General features: G+C 52.8%; 1 protein-coding gene across 8 annotated transcripts in view; it reads right to left on the reverse strand.

Moving 5' to 3' along the window:
• Positions 1-14,121, reverse strand: part of SLC8A1 (solute carrier family 8 member A1) — a 136,943-nt gene that overhangs the window by 5,545 nt on the left and 117,277 nt on the right. For 3 of the 8 annotated variants that reach the window (XM_074579137.1, XM_074579143.1, XM_074579138.1), the window contains 7 exons: positions 11,276-11,382; positions 8,627-8,647; positions 7,802-7,819; positions 7,678-7,692; positions 6,926-6,994; positions 5,972-6,102; positions 4,676-4,775 (listed from right to left, as the gene is read on the reverse strand). In XM_074579137.1, the coding sequence (XP_074435238.1) occupies positions 4,676-4,775; positions 5,972-6,102; positions 6,926-6,994; positions 7,678-7,692; positions 7,802-7,819; positions 8,627-8,647; positions 11,276-11,382 (461 nt within the window). Of the gene's footprint in view, positions 1-4,675; positions 4,776-5,971; positions 6,103-6,925; positions 6,995-7,677; positions 7,693-7,801; positions 7,820-8,626; positions 8,648-10,823; positions 10,928-11,275; positions 11,383-14,121 lie in introns of all 8 variants that reach the window. The other 5 variants (XM_074579140.1, XM_074579139.1, XM_074579142.1 and 2 more) reach the window with 5 other exon arrangements.

A 14,121-nucleotide genomic window follows, 5' to 3' on the forward strand; every position in this document is an offset into this window, starting at 1 on the left:
CAAATGCCATCTCTCATGATTTGGGCCCTAGAAGACCTTTACTTGCCAATATTTTATTTTCTGGGCAATCACCATAAGGGCTTGTTGGCCTCTCCTGGCTCCTTCCCACGGCACAGAGGCACCCTCTAAAGGCATCAGTCTCAAAGACCAACCTGCACTTCAGAAAACGCCGAGCCTCACACCAGCACCTCTGCCTGGGTTTAACCACCAGATGCTTTCTGGGACAGGGAAAGAGCCCAGCAGACATCAGGCTGTCCTGGCCCCCTCCCCTGGCTCCTCGTCCCTTTCCCATGGCACCGTCCCAGCACATTTTCATCTTGTTGGTCCTGGCAGGGCCATGGGGATCCAGGCAGGTGTCTCAGTTTCTCCCTTCCCCCTGCTCCAGGTGCTGGCACCTCACCTGTCTCTCCAAAGCCACTTGGCATCCAGCCTCCAGCAGCTCTGACCAGGCACCCGGCCAGCCCGCCGGCCAGCTTCTCCTCTGGGCAGGTGGCGTGGCCAACGCGGAGCTCCCCCAGCCTGGCACAGTGCACAACCCCAGAGCTGTGGCACAGTCAAAAACTCCTAGAGCTCACGCCTGAACCACCCCTGGGCATGAAGGGGAGGTGACGTTTTTCCAATTAAATCAGTGGGAGCCTTCCTTTCCCCCTCAAGGAACAAGGACGGTTTTCTAAGTCATGGATGTCGGGGATTCCAAGGCCATTGCAAGTTGTGTTAAAGACATCCCTTGCACTCAGGTTGGTGATTTGTCATTGCCTTTTGTGCATTTATTTTCCCTCCAAGGATGTGGGCCACCAGCTCTCCCTGCACAGCTGTTGGCAGAAGCTCCTTACCGAGGGGAGGACACAATGTGCAGTCCATCTCCATCAGATGGCATGAGTGAGCCTGGCTCTTCTTCCCAGGAGGACACCTCAGGATGGCAGCAAAAAGGGACCAAATCCCAGAGTGGCCAAGCATACCCAGTGAAACCTGGGTCTCTGCAGTGGCAGAGGGGACAAGGTCCCACCTTGTCGGACACTGGGTTTAAGGGGATGACAGCTCTGTGCCTGGGAAAAGCTGTTTTTCCGGGCAGCCACAGCACCGATCAGGCTGGCATCAGCTTTTGAACAAGACCGTGCTGTTTTTATCTGCCCCACTGCTGGCCAGGATGAACATTCCTCCTTTCACATCTTCCTCCACAATGCGGATGTTTGATTGAATAACAAAATGTATAAAGCCTCCCACAGGGAGAATAAAATGGTCTTGCTGTACGCGGTGTACCAATACGTGGGTATCAATTAACCCCCTGTTCAAATGGTGGCTCTGTGCCATGACAACGGAGTTACTGGGGGATGCTGCTGGTGAGCTGCTTGCCCTGATGCTGTTCGTAACAACTGTTTTCTGCCTCTTCGCAAAGGTGGCGATGAAAAGCCAACTGGGGGATCAAGACATGCCACTGGGACGGGAAAGTGGAGGCCAAACCCTGTGCACTGAAGTTTCACCTCTTGGCTATTCCCCGTCGTGGTCCCACCGAGAGTGCACACAGCATGCAAGACCATGAGAAAGAAAAAGGCCCAGGGAACACCCTGACTGTGACGACCCTCAAGAGATTTGGTAACCTATAAGGTGGCTCAAACTGCTCTTGGTTTGGCCCAGCTCATGTAAACCTCACACTCTGCTGGCATCCTTGGGGCTCTCAGCAGAGATGCGGCTGTGGGGAACAGGGTAGTGATGGAGCCAGCGAGAGCAAGGCAGATATTTGGATTAGAGAGAACCTCTAATGCAGATATCTGTACACAGGGGATATGGCATCCCACATGAGGGCTGGGGTGAAGCTGGAGGGGATTCAGTGGGGCCACCAAGATGAGCGGAGCCTGGAGGATGCTGCCTATGGGCAGAGGTGGAAGGAGCTGGCTTGGTGAATCAGGAGGAGAGGAGGCAGGAGGGGACCAAGCAACAGCCTACAGCGACTTGGAGGGCACGTGCCAAGAGGATGGAGCGAAACTCCCCTCTGCACTGACAAGTGATGCAACAAGGGGCAACAGCCAAAAACTGCAGCTTGGATGGTAACATTGGGAGATATATCTCCTCCAGGATATATCCTCCTCCATCTCCTCCATGGTGCAGCCCCGGGACACATACCCTGGCTGATGGACATCATCTTTGGAGGTTTTCAATATTCAGCTAAATAAAGCCATGACCTCCCAGGGAAAAATCCTACTCGGCACCCTGTTGGGCTGCAACTTTGCACACATTGTTTGTCTTCAAAGCACCTTTGGAGGCCAAGACCAACACATAAGATAGAGGCAGTGGGAAACTCGACGCCTCGACAATAACTTGATGGAAAATTATGCTTGGCTTTAAAGCTTCAAACTCACTATGGCAGAAACAGTAGCTAATCAGTGGCATAGTGCTATTATTTTGGCAGATATAAATACTCTATTCCTCTGGATTGTCGTGGAGATAAGGAACGGTTTTTCAGCCTGGGAAGCTTATGCTGGCCTGTTTTTTTTTTTTGCTCGTTGCACAAAGGCTGGTACTGGCAGGATGCACTGCTGTGCTCACACTGTAATTTTGCAGCAGGTATTTTAATCCTCTCCCAAGCTGCACGGCAGCAGGGCTGTCATGGATCTAAATCTTTATGGAGATGATAAAACAGACTGAAAAATGAACGTGAGTGCCACTGTCGTAACACTCATCCCGATCTGTCTATCATTTCATTAAGCAGCGATTACGTCTCTCTTTGGAAGAGCTGGCCAGATCCTGTGAAGGTGACTCGAAACACAGAGTGAGGTTGGGTGGTGACCCAGGGGCACGTTACAGAACAGGCTCGCAAACCCCATGGATGTTTTTGGCTGTGGAAGAAACTGTACCGTCTGTTGGGTGCACACCGAAGGCAGCTACAGGTGAGAGGCTCCGGCTCAGCCCCGCGGACGGCACGGGATTGCATGGCACAGGGCGGCACAGTCTTGCCGGCACCTTCCACAGACCTGATCTCCTGCTGCTCCTTCACTCAGCCTCCCCCACAACATTGCCACCAGCTGCTCATTGGGTGGGAAATGGGGTTTTAATCTTTCTTCTCTCAGCTGGGACGTTACGTTTTGAAGTGGGAATGTTGTGACTTTCACCTGCTCCCCACGGTGGGCTGCAGGGAAAAATGCAAACCCAAACTCCAGGGTCTGAGGCATTTTAACTTGCTTGGCACAACGCTTGAGGAGCTACACCCTGGCAAAAAAAGTAGGTCCAGAGCTCAGAGACAAACTACCGCTCCCCAACTGCAAGGCACAGCTCATGTCCACCGAAATATGCCACATTTATTAAATGTTTGTTAATCATCCTGTTAGCGCTGATGGCTGTGTATTCAAGACACGGTGGCAATAGGGCTTTCACATAACTGCAGTCTTTACACATGTCACAGAGATGGGACCCAAGTACCAGTGATTATCTTTGCTTTAATATGTGATGCAATTAGATAACTGATTCTGGCATAGATTAGTTTAGCCGCATTAGCCACAAAACCTGCAGCAAGGATTGTCTCGCATGATATGTTCATGCTGTATCCGAAATAATGGGAGGCTCTTGGCTGGAGGCTCTAAGAATAACTATGCTACAAGAGGAGGGATCGCAATTTAAGAAGATAGCTGCTGCGCAATGCCCTGTCCTCCTTTTCAGAGGCGGAGGGTAAATGGTATGGCCATCACTTTTAATTACTTTGTGCTGGGCAGAGGTTACCCTGTACAGCAGAGCTGAAGGTAGGAAGTGCGAGTGTTCCCCCATGCATTTCAATGCACAATTAGACAGATGAGCTCAAATTGCCTTTGCCATTGATTTAATTTAAGCTGGTTGATTTTGCCCCAGTGCACGCACACAGGCAGCCCGGCCTGGGCTGTGAGGTCGTAACATCCAGCCAGTGAGTTATGGTGTCTCCAGCTGTTAAAACCACATCTGGAGGAGGCCTTCTTTCTTTCGTCTTCCACAGGCGTGGGAATGCTAACATATCCCATACTGGGCATACTGGTAAACATGGCACTGGTGCCTACCAGGACAGTACAACAGGGCATTTCTGAGGGAAAGGCAATTCTCCAAGAGAGGAACGGTACGATCAGATATGACCAGATATGACCACGGATACCACGCGCTGCTGCAGCTATTGGGCTGCTGAGCCATAACCTCCAGCCGCAGCTGGCTGGAGCAGCAGGAGTTCCTGAAAGCAGAGGGTCTAGGGCAAATTTTGGCCCATTAGAGAGGGGGACTCGGTGGCTGTCTTCAGGGCTTGGCACCCTTGCTACCGTGCTGTCCTCACCACAAGCACCAGGGAGCACCAGGGAGCACCAGGGATGGGGAGTGCTTCTGCTCCACGCCAGCATCATTTGTGCCACTCTGAATTTAACCACGGTGTTCACCTCCCAGATCTCTCTCCCTGCAGTGGCTTTTCCCCTCTGCCATCTGGTGACAGCCAGGGCGTTTCTCCGCCGGGTGCTGCAGACGCACTGAATGCAGGAGGTTTCCTACCCATCAGACAAGGTGATCTCACGAAAGGGTTTTATCAGCTGTCTTGTGCATGCAGATGCTGTAAATAACTCCGCCACCTGTTTTGCCTTCTGCTGCTCTGCTACGGTCTGCACTACCGCTACAGCCAAGCCGCGACACGAGCGAGGGTGATCGTAATTCACCTGGAGCTGTGGTCCAAACTCACCCGCGCTGACAGTAATAGCCTCAATAAACTGCTCCCTCCAGCTGTTTGTGCCAACCACCAGGGCCAGGTTCGTCTTCTTAATGAGCTTGTCCACCGTGTTCTGTGGATGGAGATGCAGAGGGGAGAATTAGGGGCTATCGGGCTGGAGGGGCTGGGCTAAAACCCACCGGCACTACTGCTTACAGCCGTGCACTTATGGAAAAAGCTTAGTAGCTTTTAAGCTCAGGTCAAGAGCCCCAGCAGTGAAAGCAAATGTAAGTACTTCCAATTCCCCTCGCTGCCGCTCAAAGAGACCTTTCGAAACCTGCTCGCGATGGGAGTTTGAACCACCTCAGCGGAGGTTTAACAGCAAATAGTGCTGAGGTGCCACAGCTCCTGTTGTTGTGCTTGGGACGTGCTTGTTGTGCCACAGCTCCTGTTCCCACGGCTCCTGCCTTGGGAAGAAATTTTACTGGGCTGCTTCAAAGCACGAACTGGGACCTGATCAAGGACCATTTGCGGAGCTGGACTATATCTCTCTGCGCTGCTCGGGAGCTGGAGCTCGGTGCCAGCAGGGAAGGTGCTGTGGCAGCAGCGGGAAGGAGATGCTCCTGTGCAGGCGGCCTGAGGGCTGCCCGCAAGCGGCGATGCCTCGGACACACACTGAGGGCAGGCGGCAAAACCGTGGAAGGGAGGCAGCCACCGCTGTGCCGCAGTTCAGGGTGGCCTGTTATTTTTTTATACTACAGAAAAATGGAAAAGATAATGAAATGGCCAGCTTTCAGCTCTTGACCTGGCACACGCATTCACGACAGCTTAGCTTCACAACCATTACTTGCGGTTGGGGTATCAGCCCTTTGTGCTGGGGGTCCCAGGCTCGGGGCTCGCTCAAGACCGCCTCTAAGTGTAGCACATCACTGTGAGAATGAGGTTACATTTTAAAGCGACCTGCATTGTTTTGGAGCCCGGTCGGCTCTTAGGGCTCACCAGACTGATGTGCTTGTATAATAATAACCACAGTCTGTGAGCGGGACAGAAAGTCTGGGGTCATCCCCCAAGGACCATGGCTGTGGGCTAATGGATAGAGTGAGGATGCAGAGTGTATTTTAACCCACCGCCATTTCAATGGAGTGACCCTCAGCCTTTTGTCATGCCTTGGCTCCCCTGCCTTTGAAAGTGTCCCTTGGCCCTGCTCTGAGACCTTGTGATGCCAGGAGCCGCCTCGCTTTGCTGCGATGCCATTAACATGTGCTTGGCAATGCTGTGCAAGCCCAAAAGGAGAGGAAGAAGAGCAGGGACAGGGGGCACGGACAGTACCTTGAACTCATAGGACTCCTCAATGATGATTTCGAGCTTCGTATGCTCCCCCAGGACTGGGCGCCCCATCTCCGCGATTCGGCGCTCTTCCTCCTCCTTGCTGGTCAGTGGCTGCTTTTCTTCATTCTCCTCTGCAAAGCAAAGAGCCCGTCGGTGAGCCAGGCCCGGCTGGTAACTCTGGAGCTGGCTTCCCGTCAGAAGGAGAGGTCAGGAAGCCTCCAGGTGGGAGCATGAGCGACAGAGCAGCTGAGAAGGAGGAAATCATGGAGCGACAGGCAAGGTAGTTTTGCTGGGAAATGCTAGCAAGAGGTCTGCAACTTGTCCAACCTCAGGAGGAGCCCGGTTCACCTTCAGGGCTGGGGAACAGCTTATTGCATGGTACCACAGGGATGCTGGGGGGGGACAGATCATCACTAAGGCTGCTCCATTTCCCAGCTCTCCACGTCTGCATGGGGGCATGGCCAGGACATTTCCATCAGCCTGCTACAACCAGAGCGAGCTGCCAGGAGCCTCAGAGCTGAGACGGGTATGAAATCTTGGCTCTGCTCCTTCTGAGCTGGGCTTTACCTTGGGGATGGGGCTGGCAGCCAGAGAGCTGCTCCTCCTGCGATGGTGGGACTGGAACACATAGTGCTGGGCCACAGAGGTGTGAGGAGCCTGGCCCCAAACCCTGAGAGAGGAGGCAACGGAGAGACTACAGGAGCAATGGAGCAGGTCTGCACCTCCACTGGCAACCTCTGGGGCATAGGGACCCCGGGCAGCATGGCTTTTGTCACTGACCCTGCGCAGACCCCCACTGAGCTCCCTTCCAGTCCACCCCAGGGATGAGCAGAAGGACATCACGGTTAAAAAGGGCGGGATTCACTGCAGATGGGAGCTAAACTGTCAGTAGGCGAACACCCCAGTCAGTCCATGTTAGACTGCCATGGCCCTCGGGCGCCACGCTGCCGGTACCTTGGATGGTGACCACGGTGCAAGGAAGAGGATGATCTCTAGCCTGGACCTTCCTGAAGATGGGTTTGCCTATCAAAGCGACCAGCAGGACATCAGCAGGAAGGACTGTACGCCCCAAGCAAACCACTACCATGCGGTTAGTAAACTATACTCCTACTTCACACGGGGTTAGTGTCGCTGCCTTGCCAGCTGCCCCTCGTCTGCACAGGCAGCACCATGCTGTGGGAAAGCCCTTCTCCTCCCGCTGGTCAAAGGGAGAGCCTCATTAGTCTGAATTATTGTTTCCAGGCCTTCTGAGGGGCTGCTCTGCAACATGTGGGACCCGGGACCTTCTCCCCCTGCAGCGCTCGGCTTAACGAAGGATGCTGGGCTGGCTAACGAGGGCTGAGCAAACCCTGGGTCTCGCTGGTGGGAAGAGCAGGGGCTGCGTGCCTGGAAGCAGCCATGGGGTCCCGCACCTCCCGCAGTGCTCGGGCACCCTGGGGAATGAGGATGGGGTCCCCGCGCCGTGCAGAGCCCTCTGCACACCTCCTGTGCGGGCAGCAGGGAGGGGAAGGCTGGACCAAGAGGAGAAGAACCCCTGCCCCACTCCAAGAGATGCAGCGGGGGCTGCCCGTTGCTTCAGGGGTGAGGGGTCTCCCTCCCTGGACTGGGGGTTAGGTGTGTGTAGGGCACGCAAAGCACTCTGTGAGAGGACACGGTGTTAGTGTGACCGTCCGGGGCAGCGGGGCCACGGCACGGCACCTTCTTACCCTTCCAGAGTTTCCCTCCAGGGCAGAACAAAAGCAAAGAGGAAACCAAGAGGAAAGAGCAGGGTGAGCACATGGCCATTAAGAGGAGGGAAAGCGGGGGTGGGGGGAGAGCAGAAATCCATACCTGTGATGGTGAAGCCACCTAGATGAAACCAAAAATGAGAAAAAGAGACAGAGAGAGAGAAAGAGAAAGGATTAGCATCAGCACAGCAACAAGGACACCCTGCAGCCTGCAGGGATGGGGTGGTCCTTCCCTGCCCCACGGCTGGGGACATGAGGGGGGGCTACTCCATGACACGCACCCCAGGGATGGTGTGGGGAGACCTGAACACAGGCTTTTCAGCCCATATTTGCAAGCTGCCACCCCCTGGTATCTAATATATGCTGCGGAGTGGGTGAGACCAGTGCAAGCCTGCCCTGGGGATTAGGAGAACAAGGATGGCTTTGCTTCCCTCCCTGGCCGCCCTATCCTGGGGGTGGCCAGCAAGGAATTTAAGAGGCTGTGTGGGCTCTAAATCTCCCCAAGACTGGAGGCAAAGTTTGCACCATCTCTTCAAAAAGGGTTGGCCAATGTTCCCGTCCAGCCACAAGCATCCCTAAGTCCCCAGGCAATCCTGTTTCTGCCACGCCAGTGTAAAAGGCGATGGGTTAATTTGCAGGGGGCAGGTTTGCAACTCGGGGTGTTGGTGGGTTTACTATGGCTGTGACAACGCCATGCCCAAAAAGTGCTCCTCGCCACAGCGGGTTACCGCTTCTTAACATTAGTGACTTTGGGGCTCTACTCCAAGGGAAGATATGGCGTTAGGTACCGGAGCTTACTTAAATAGTGCTGACCACCCTAAAAGAGATTGTCGTGAGCAAAGAAAAATGTCAAACAAAATCAATTGTCTTCCAAAAATACGCAGACAAACTGGAAAAAAATGGAAAAGAAAAACGAATGCGCGCTTACCAAGCTCATTCAACAACAGGGCTGTGAAGGAGACAGACAGAGACAAACACAGAAGAAGAAAAGTAAATGAATAATGAAATCAAAAGGGATATCCACAGAAAGAGTCCAGATCCCGGGGCAGAGATTTCAGATCTGTAAAGCTGCAGGATACCATTAGTGTTGAGAGAAAGGCACTAAAAATAAAAGGAACAGAAAAGTTTCATGGGATTGTGGATTTAAAATAAAAACTATCGCAAATATGGGGTGGATATGGGATTAAAAGGCACACTCCAAAAATTCATTTTTCCCCTTTTAATTGTATGTGCAAGATCTTCCATTGGCCTCAGAGGCAGTTCTGCCCCAGGGGAGGACACAAGACGTCCCACGTGCAGCGGCTACTGGCTTTGACCTCCTCCAGCTGCCTAACGGGGAGCAATAGCTCCAGCTGCTTCTGGCGTATATGACAAGAGAAGAAAAGTCTGTGGCAAGGCTTGGCTCAAGGATCTTCTCGCCCAACGTTTTAGGTCTCCAAAACAAAAGGAAAAGCCTCTCCCTTAGTGCACTGGTGGGTCCCTGGTCCCTGAGGTGCAGACCCCACCATGGCTACATGGCCCAAGGGTGACATTTTGGAGATGCTCTCGTCTCCAGGGTGCCAAGCACACAGCTTGCCCTGCCTCACTGCCTCTCGTACAAAACCAAGCACAAAAAATGAATTAAAAAAAAATAATCACTGCATGGCCAAAGCAGCAAAGAGCATCCTTTAAAATCTTGACTTGCCTTCCAGCTAGCGAGTCTGCAAAGCTGAGCTTCACTCGGGTTTCCTCAGTTATCTTTGTGACCGGGAAGATGAGGAACTTTGTTTCCTTTTCCTTTTATTTTTAATTAAAAATTTCAGCTAGGACCTCGTGAGTTCTCAAGCCTGGGGCTGGGAAAGCATGTTTGCTTTTGCTGACTGGCAAGGCTGAGCCCGCACTGGTCCCTGCGAAGCTGGGCAAAGCCAGAGCCGCAGAGCTGAGTTGTCCACGTGCCGCTTTATCCTGGCAACACTGGCTACATTCCGTAGATGCCACCGCCACCTTTTAATGACACAAATCCCACCTGCAGAGCCTGGGCCACCCCGGTGTGCCTGATTTTTTTAGCCCTGCTTCTGCTAGCTGGTCACATAAACCAGCAGGAAATCTGATGGAGGGGATGATGCAGCTAATCCGGACGGCACCCGTGCCGAAGGGGAACGTGGCATCGCTGCCGCATGTGTTTTTACCCTGAAATACAGCAGCACGTCCCCACTCAGCGTGGGGACTGCTGGGGGTCCCCTCTGCCCTGAACCAATAATATATTACAGCCCCATGCCTGCTGAAGGGAAGAGCTTATGTCCCAGAAATTAGAAAGCAGCTCCAAGGCAGACAGACCAAATGCTGCTGCCAATTTTTTAACAAAGGCTTTAATAAGGGTCTGTTGTAGGGCAACTAATTATCTTAAGTAACTCTAACACTGCTTTTTGCTCAGCCGCCAATAGCGCGCAGAATTAGCTGTTGCCATCAATTCTCACTTAATTTCCTAGCAGAAAAAAGAAAATGCACAGAAAAAATAAGTGAACTCTGTATTTTGGGAAGGTTTGCAGTTGGTTTGGAAATGTGATGAAAGAGGAAATTGTTTTTATTATACCTATGAGAAGCTATTATCCAGTGCAGAGCTATGAAACTTTATTTGAGTATAACCTGATTTCTTCTAGACTGATTGCATCGTACGGTATTACCTGTTTGTGCCATGATTCTCTGCTATTTTCAAGCCCTAGTGCAAGTATAAAAAGGCCAAAATTACTGCTCTGGCCATGCATTTTATTTCAAGTGAAGGCTATTTTATCTTCCGATAAAAATGATGCAGCATCGCCTTTTTACTTCTCGAGACCGAGTTTTCCTCCTCGATTAAATGAAGGCGCAGCTGCGCCATGGCGGGGCAGCGCTCTCAAAATGTCTCTGGGGGCTGGCGATGCTCGTCGCCCGGCTGCTCCCGGGGGGGCCCTGGCGAGCAAGACGGAGTCCTCCCAAAACGAAAGAGGAAAGAAAACAGAGCAAAAAGGTGCAGTGGCCAAGCTTTGAAGGAGGGAGGGCAAAACGGCCGGGAGCCAAAGTGCGAGGAGAAAGGAGTGTGAGAGTAGGGAGACACAGAGAAAGCGGACGGCAGCGTCTCGAGAGCTGGTCTGGTTTTACTCTCACACCTTTCACTCCTCGTCGTAGCCACACCGGGTCCCCAAGCACAAGGAAGAAACTGCACTCTTTCTCATACTCCTCACGGTCAAGTACTCTAAGGGTAATGAATTTCCTGTGGGAACACAAGACAAAGGCAAACACATGATTGGCATCACACACGCATGCAGTTCATGTCCGCCCAGGGGGGCCGTGGTGCCGGAGAGATGGTCGGGTGGGGGGAAGCGGCTGCACATCCCCCCTGGGGCGTATGGGGAAGGGCAGGAGCTTCCCCACCACCCGGCTGGGGTCGGACCTTGGTGGGCTGGGGAAAGGCTGAGTTCAGGGCGGGGTGGGAAGTGTCCTCGCTCCTGCCCTTTTCCATAGGCGTTGGGGATGTGAGCTCGGTGTTGCAGGCGCCAGGCATGAGTGAGCCAGACAAGGGACACACAGGCTGGGCTCAGCCCCGGAGCACGTCCCCCACCTTTCTTCTCACTCATCTCCACCAGCCGGGGCTCCCCGATCTCTAGGTAGAAGGTCTTGTTTTTCTCATACTCCTCATCATCTATCACCTTGATTGATATCGTTTTGCTGGAACAGAGAAGAAGAAATAGAGATTCAAGAGTAAGGGGGGAAAAGGGTGGAGGGGAGACAGGGAGAGGAGGAGGAGGAGGAGGAGGAGGAGGAGGGTGGAAAGGGCAGAAGGGGGCTGCGGACAGAAGACAGGAGGTTTGGTAGCGCAGGCTGGAGGGGCAGCACAGCCGAAAGCAAAGGGCAGGAGCCGACAGGCCGAGCTTGTCTCGGGATGAGCATGGACCCCAGCGTCGGAGCACCAGCAGCTCGCAGGGTGCCTTCCTACCCGGCACGGCCAGAGACCATGGCTGGACATGACCAGCCTCCCCCAAGGTGCCTCGGTCCAGGGGCAGCAAGACAAGTCCCTTTCCAAAATCCAGGGTGCAGAACAGCCCCTTGGCAGCTTGCACACACCACGTAGGCTCATGGGGGCATGAGCACTGGGAACCAGCACAGACCAAGCCCCTGGAACCACGATGCGCTGCTTAAAGCAACCCCTGCGCACAGAAGAGGCTCTGTCTGTCCAGGCACAGCAGATCCATGCGCAACATCATGGTCAGCTGCTCGGTTTGGGCTTTGGAGGCTCCAATTTACAAGCTTGAAAGGGATGCTGGAGTTAGGACTTTTTCTGTGCTGGGAACATAAGGAAAGACAGTCTTTCTGGTTAGGATAGGGTGAAGGAAAGCTTCATTGGCGGTGAGATTTAACTTTTTTATTTTCCTTTGCAAGCAGCGCTTCCTCACCCAACCCCTGAAGGTTTGGTTCTCTCCTGTTGGAGAGTCGTGCAGCAAGTCTCTTCTCACATGGCCTGGGGCTGCTGAATTTGCCCCTGTGGCACCAGCGGGGCAGGCATGGAGGCAGAACCCCTGCTCAGAGCAGAGCCACAGCTGCACCCACCACGAAGGACCAAAGCCTCGCAGGAGGCTCTGGCCACCAGCAGAGAGATCTGCTCCTCGGGGCACCCAACAGAGTGAAAATTGAGTGAATGAATTGCTTTACCAGGGGAAAATATTAGCATGGGAGAGGTTTGCCAGCTCTTTTCAGGCACTCACGTATGCAGCCTAGAAACACCCAGACGAAAGCTACTTGCCAGAAGGTGGCCAAGCCCCTGGGGCACAAGGGGCTTGTGCACGGTTTGGGGGGGAACTACGTGGTCTTTCCTACAGTGCAAAGCCCTTGCAAAGACAATTTGTGGGGCAGAAATCCAGCAGCCCCTGCTCCTGCCCGGAGCGCCCTGTTCACTGTCACATACACATGGCATTGTCACCGGGACGGTACCTCCTCCTGCCTCTGACCTTGTCCCAGACAAGAAATAAGGAGGCAATAACAAGACGAAATCAAAAGGCAACGCAGTGACTGTCTGCAGTCCTCTGCTTGATGCCGGCCTCCCGGCTGGGTTTGCTGTTTCCCCACACTTGACAGCACTGCCCTCCTCTGAACGCTGTTGCTTCAACAAGCTTCCTGGTCGCTCCCCACCTGCCCAAGCCTGTCTGTTCCCATCCTTTGAAGGAACGTCCCTTGTCCCATCCCTGGCTCCTCCGTGCTTTCCAGGGGCAGCCAGCACACAAGCGGGAGCAGCCCCGAGGCTGCTCTAATATACGATCAAGGAGGATCTGCTGCTGCTGGCAGGTCCCAGCGCTGAAAACCCATAAACATGGAAGAAAGCCACGCTCTAGGGGAGTGAAATTCAGGCCGTGCTGCCGTAATTTCTGGCTTTCTCCCCTCCTTGCACGTCTGTACCGCCACCCAGAGCCCCTCTGTTAAGCTGACAAGTATTTGGCATTTTATTCTCATTCAGAGCAAACACTGCCAAGCACTTGGAGGAACAGCCATGATGATTTCTTGTGCTGTTTGCTATGAGTCAGAAGTGTATTAAGTTTGCCCTTCATGCTCATAATGAAACCATTTACTCAAGAGCAAGCGATGGCTGTGAAAAGTGTAACAATGCAGCACAGCTCGGTGTAATTGTATTTTATAATGAATCTCTGTAATCATTTGTTCTGTTTATAATTATTGCTGCAATAGGTTTGTACATAGGAAAAATGGTTACCAAGCACGCAGTTGATCTTGCTTTGCATTGATGGGTTAGGGGAAATTACCGTGTATTAAAAAACTAATGAAGGATGCAAAAATGCTCTCAGCCACGCTGTCAAAGAGGACCTGACAGAATTAACAGAATGGCACAATTTCAAAAACATTACTAACGAAATCAATATTTTTCCTGACAACTCCCATTAAAATGTACACTGCACCCTGCCCCCATGTGTGAAAAAAAGTGCCTTTCTCAGGAAAGTTAATTAAAAAAGCTGCCTTCATCAATTCTGAGGGCAGCAGAGGTATGAAGATGTAAACTTCCTATGGGTGCGCTCTGGCTTGCCGTGTGTGGCATTCCTCAAAGCTCCACAACATAATTCTCTCTCACAAAAAAAAAAAACAACAACCCACCTGGATGCCAATTTAAAAAATAGCTGTTCCTGATGCTTAGATCTAACGCCAATAGGATTTCCCTGAATAATGTGGCCTCGGAGCTTCAAGTGCCACTGCCAGCAGGTGCTGCTGTTAAGCAGTCTTCCAAGTGTCCAAGGTGCGAGCAAGTGCTCTGTGTTGGGTAGACTTGTGCTCGGCTGTACCAGGTTGTTGGGGAAAAAGGGCGGGAGGAACAAACGGCAAGTCTGCTCCCTGGATGAGCCTCCAATCCGCAAGAATCGCTGAGGCAAATTTGTCCCTGGGATGAGACTGCAATCCCGGAGGAAAGGA

Source organism: Larus michahellis, chromosome 3 (genome assembly GCF_964199755.1).
Source record: "Larus michahellis chromosome 3, bLarMic1.1, whole genome shotgun sequence".
NCBI classification, from domain to species: Eukaryota; Metazoa; Chordata; class Aves; order Charadriiformes; family Laridae; genus Larus; species Larus michahellis.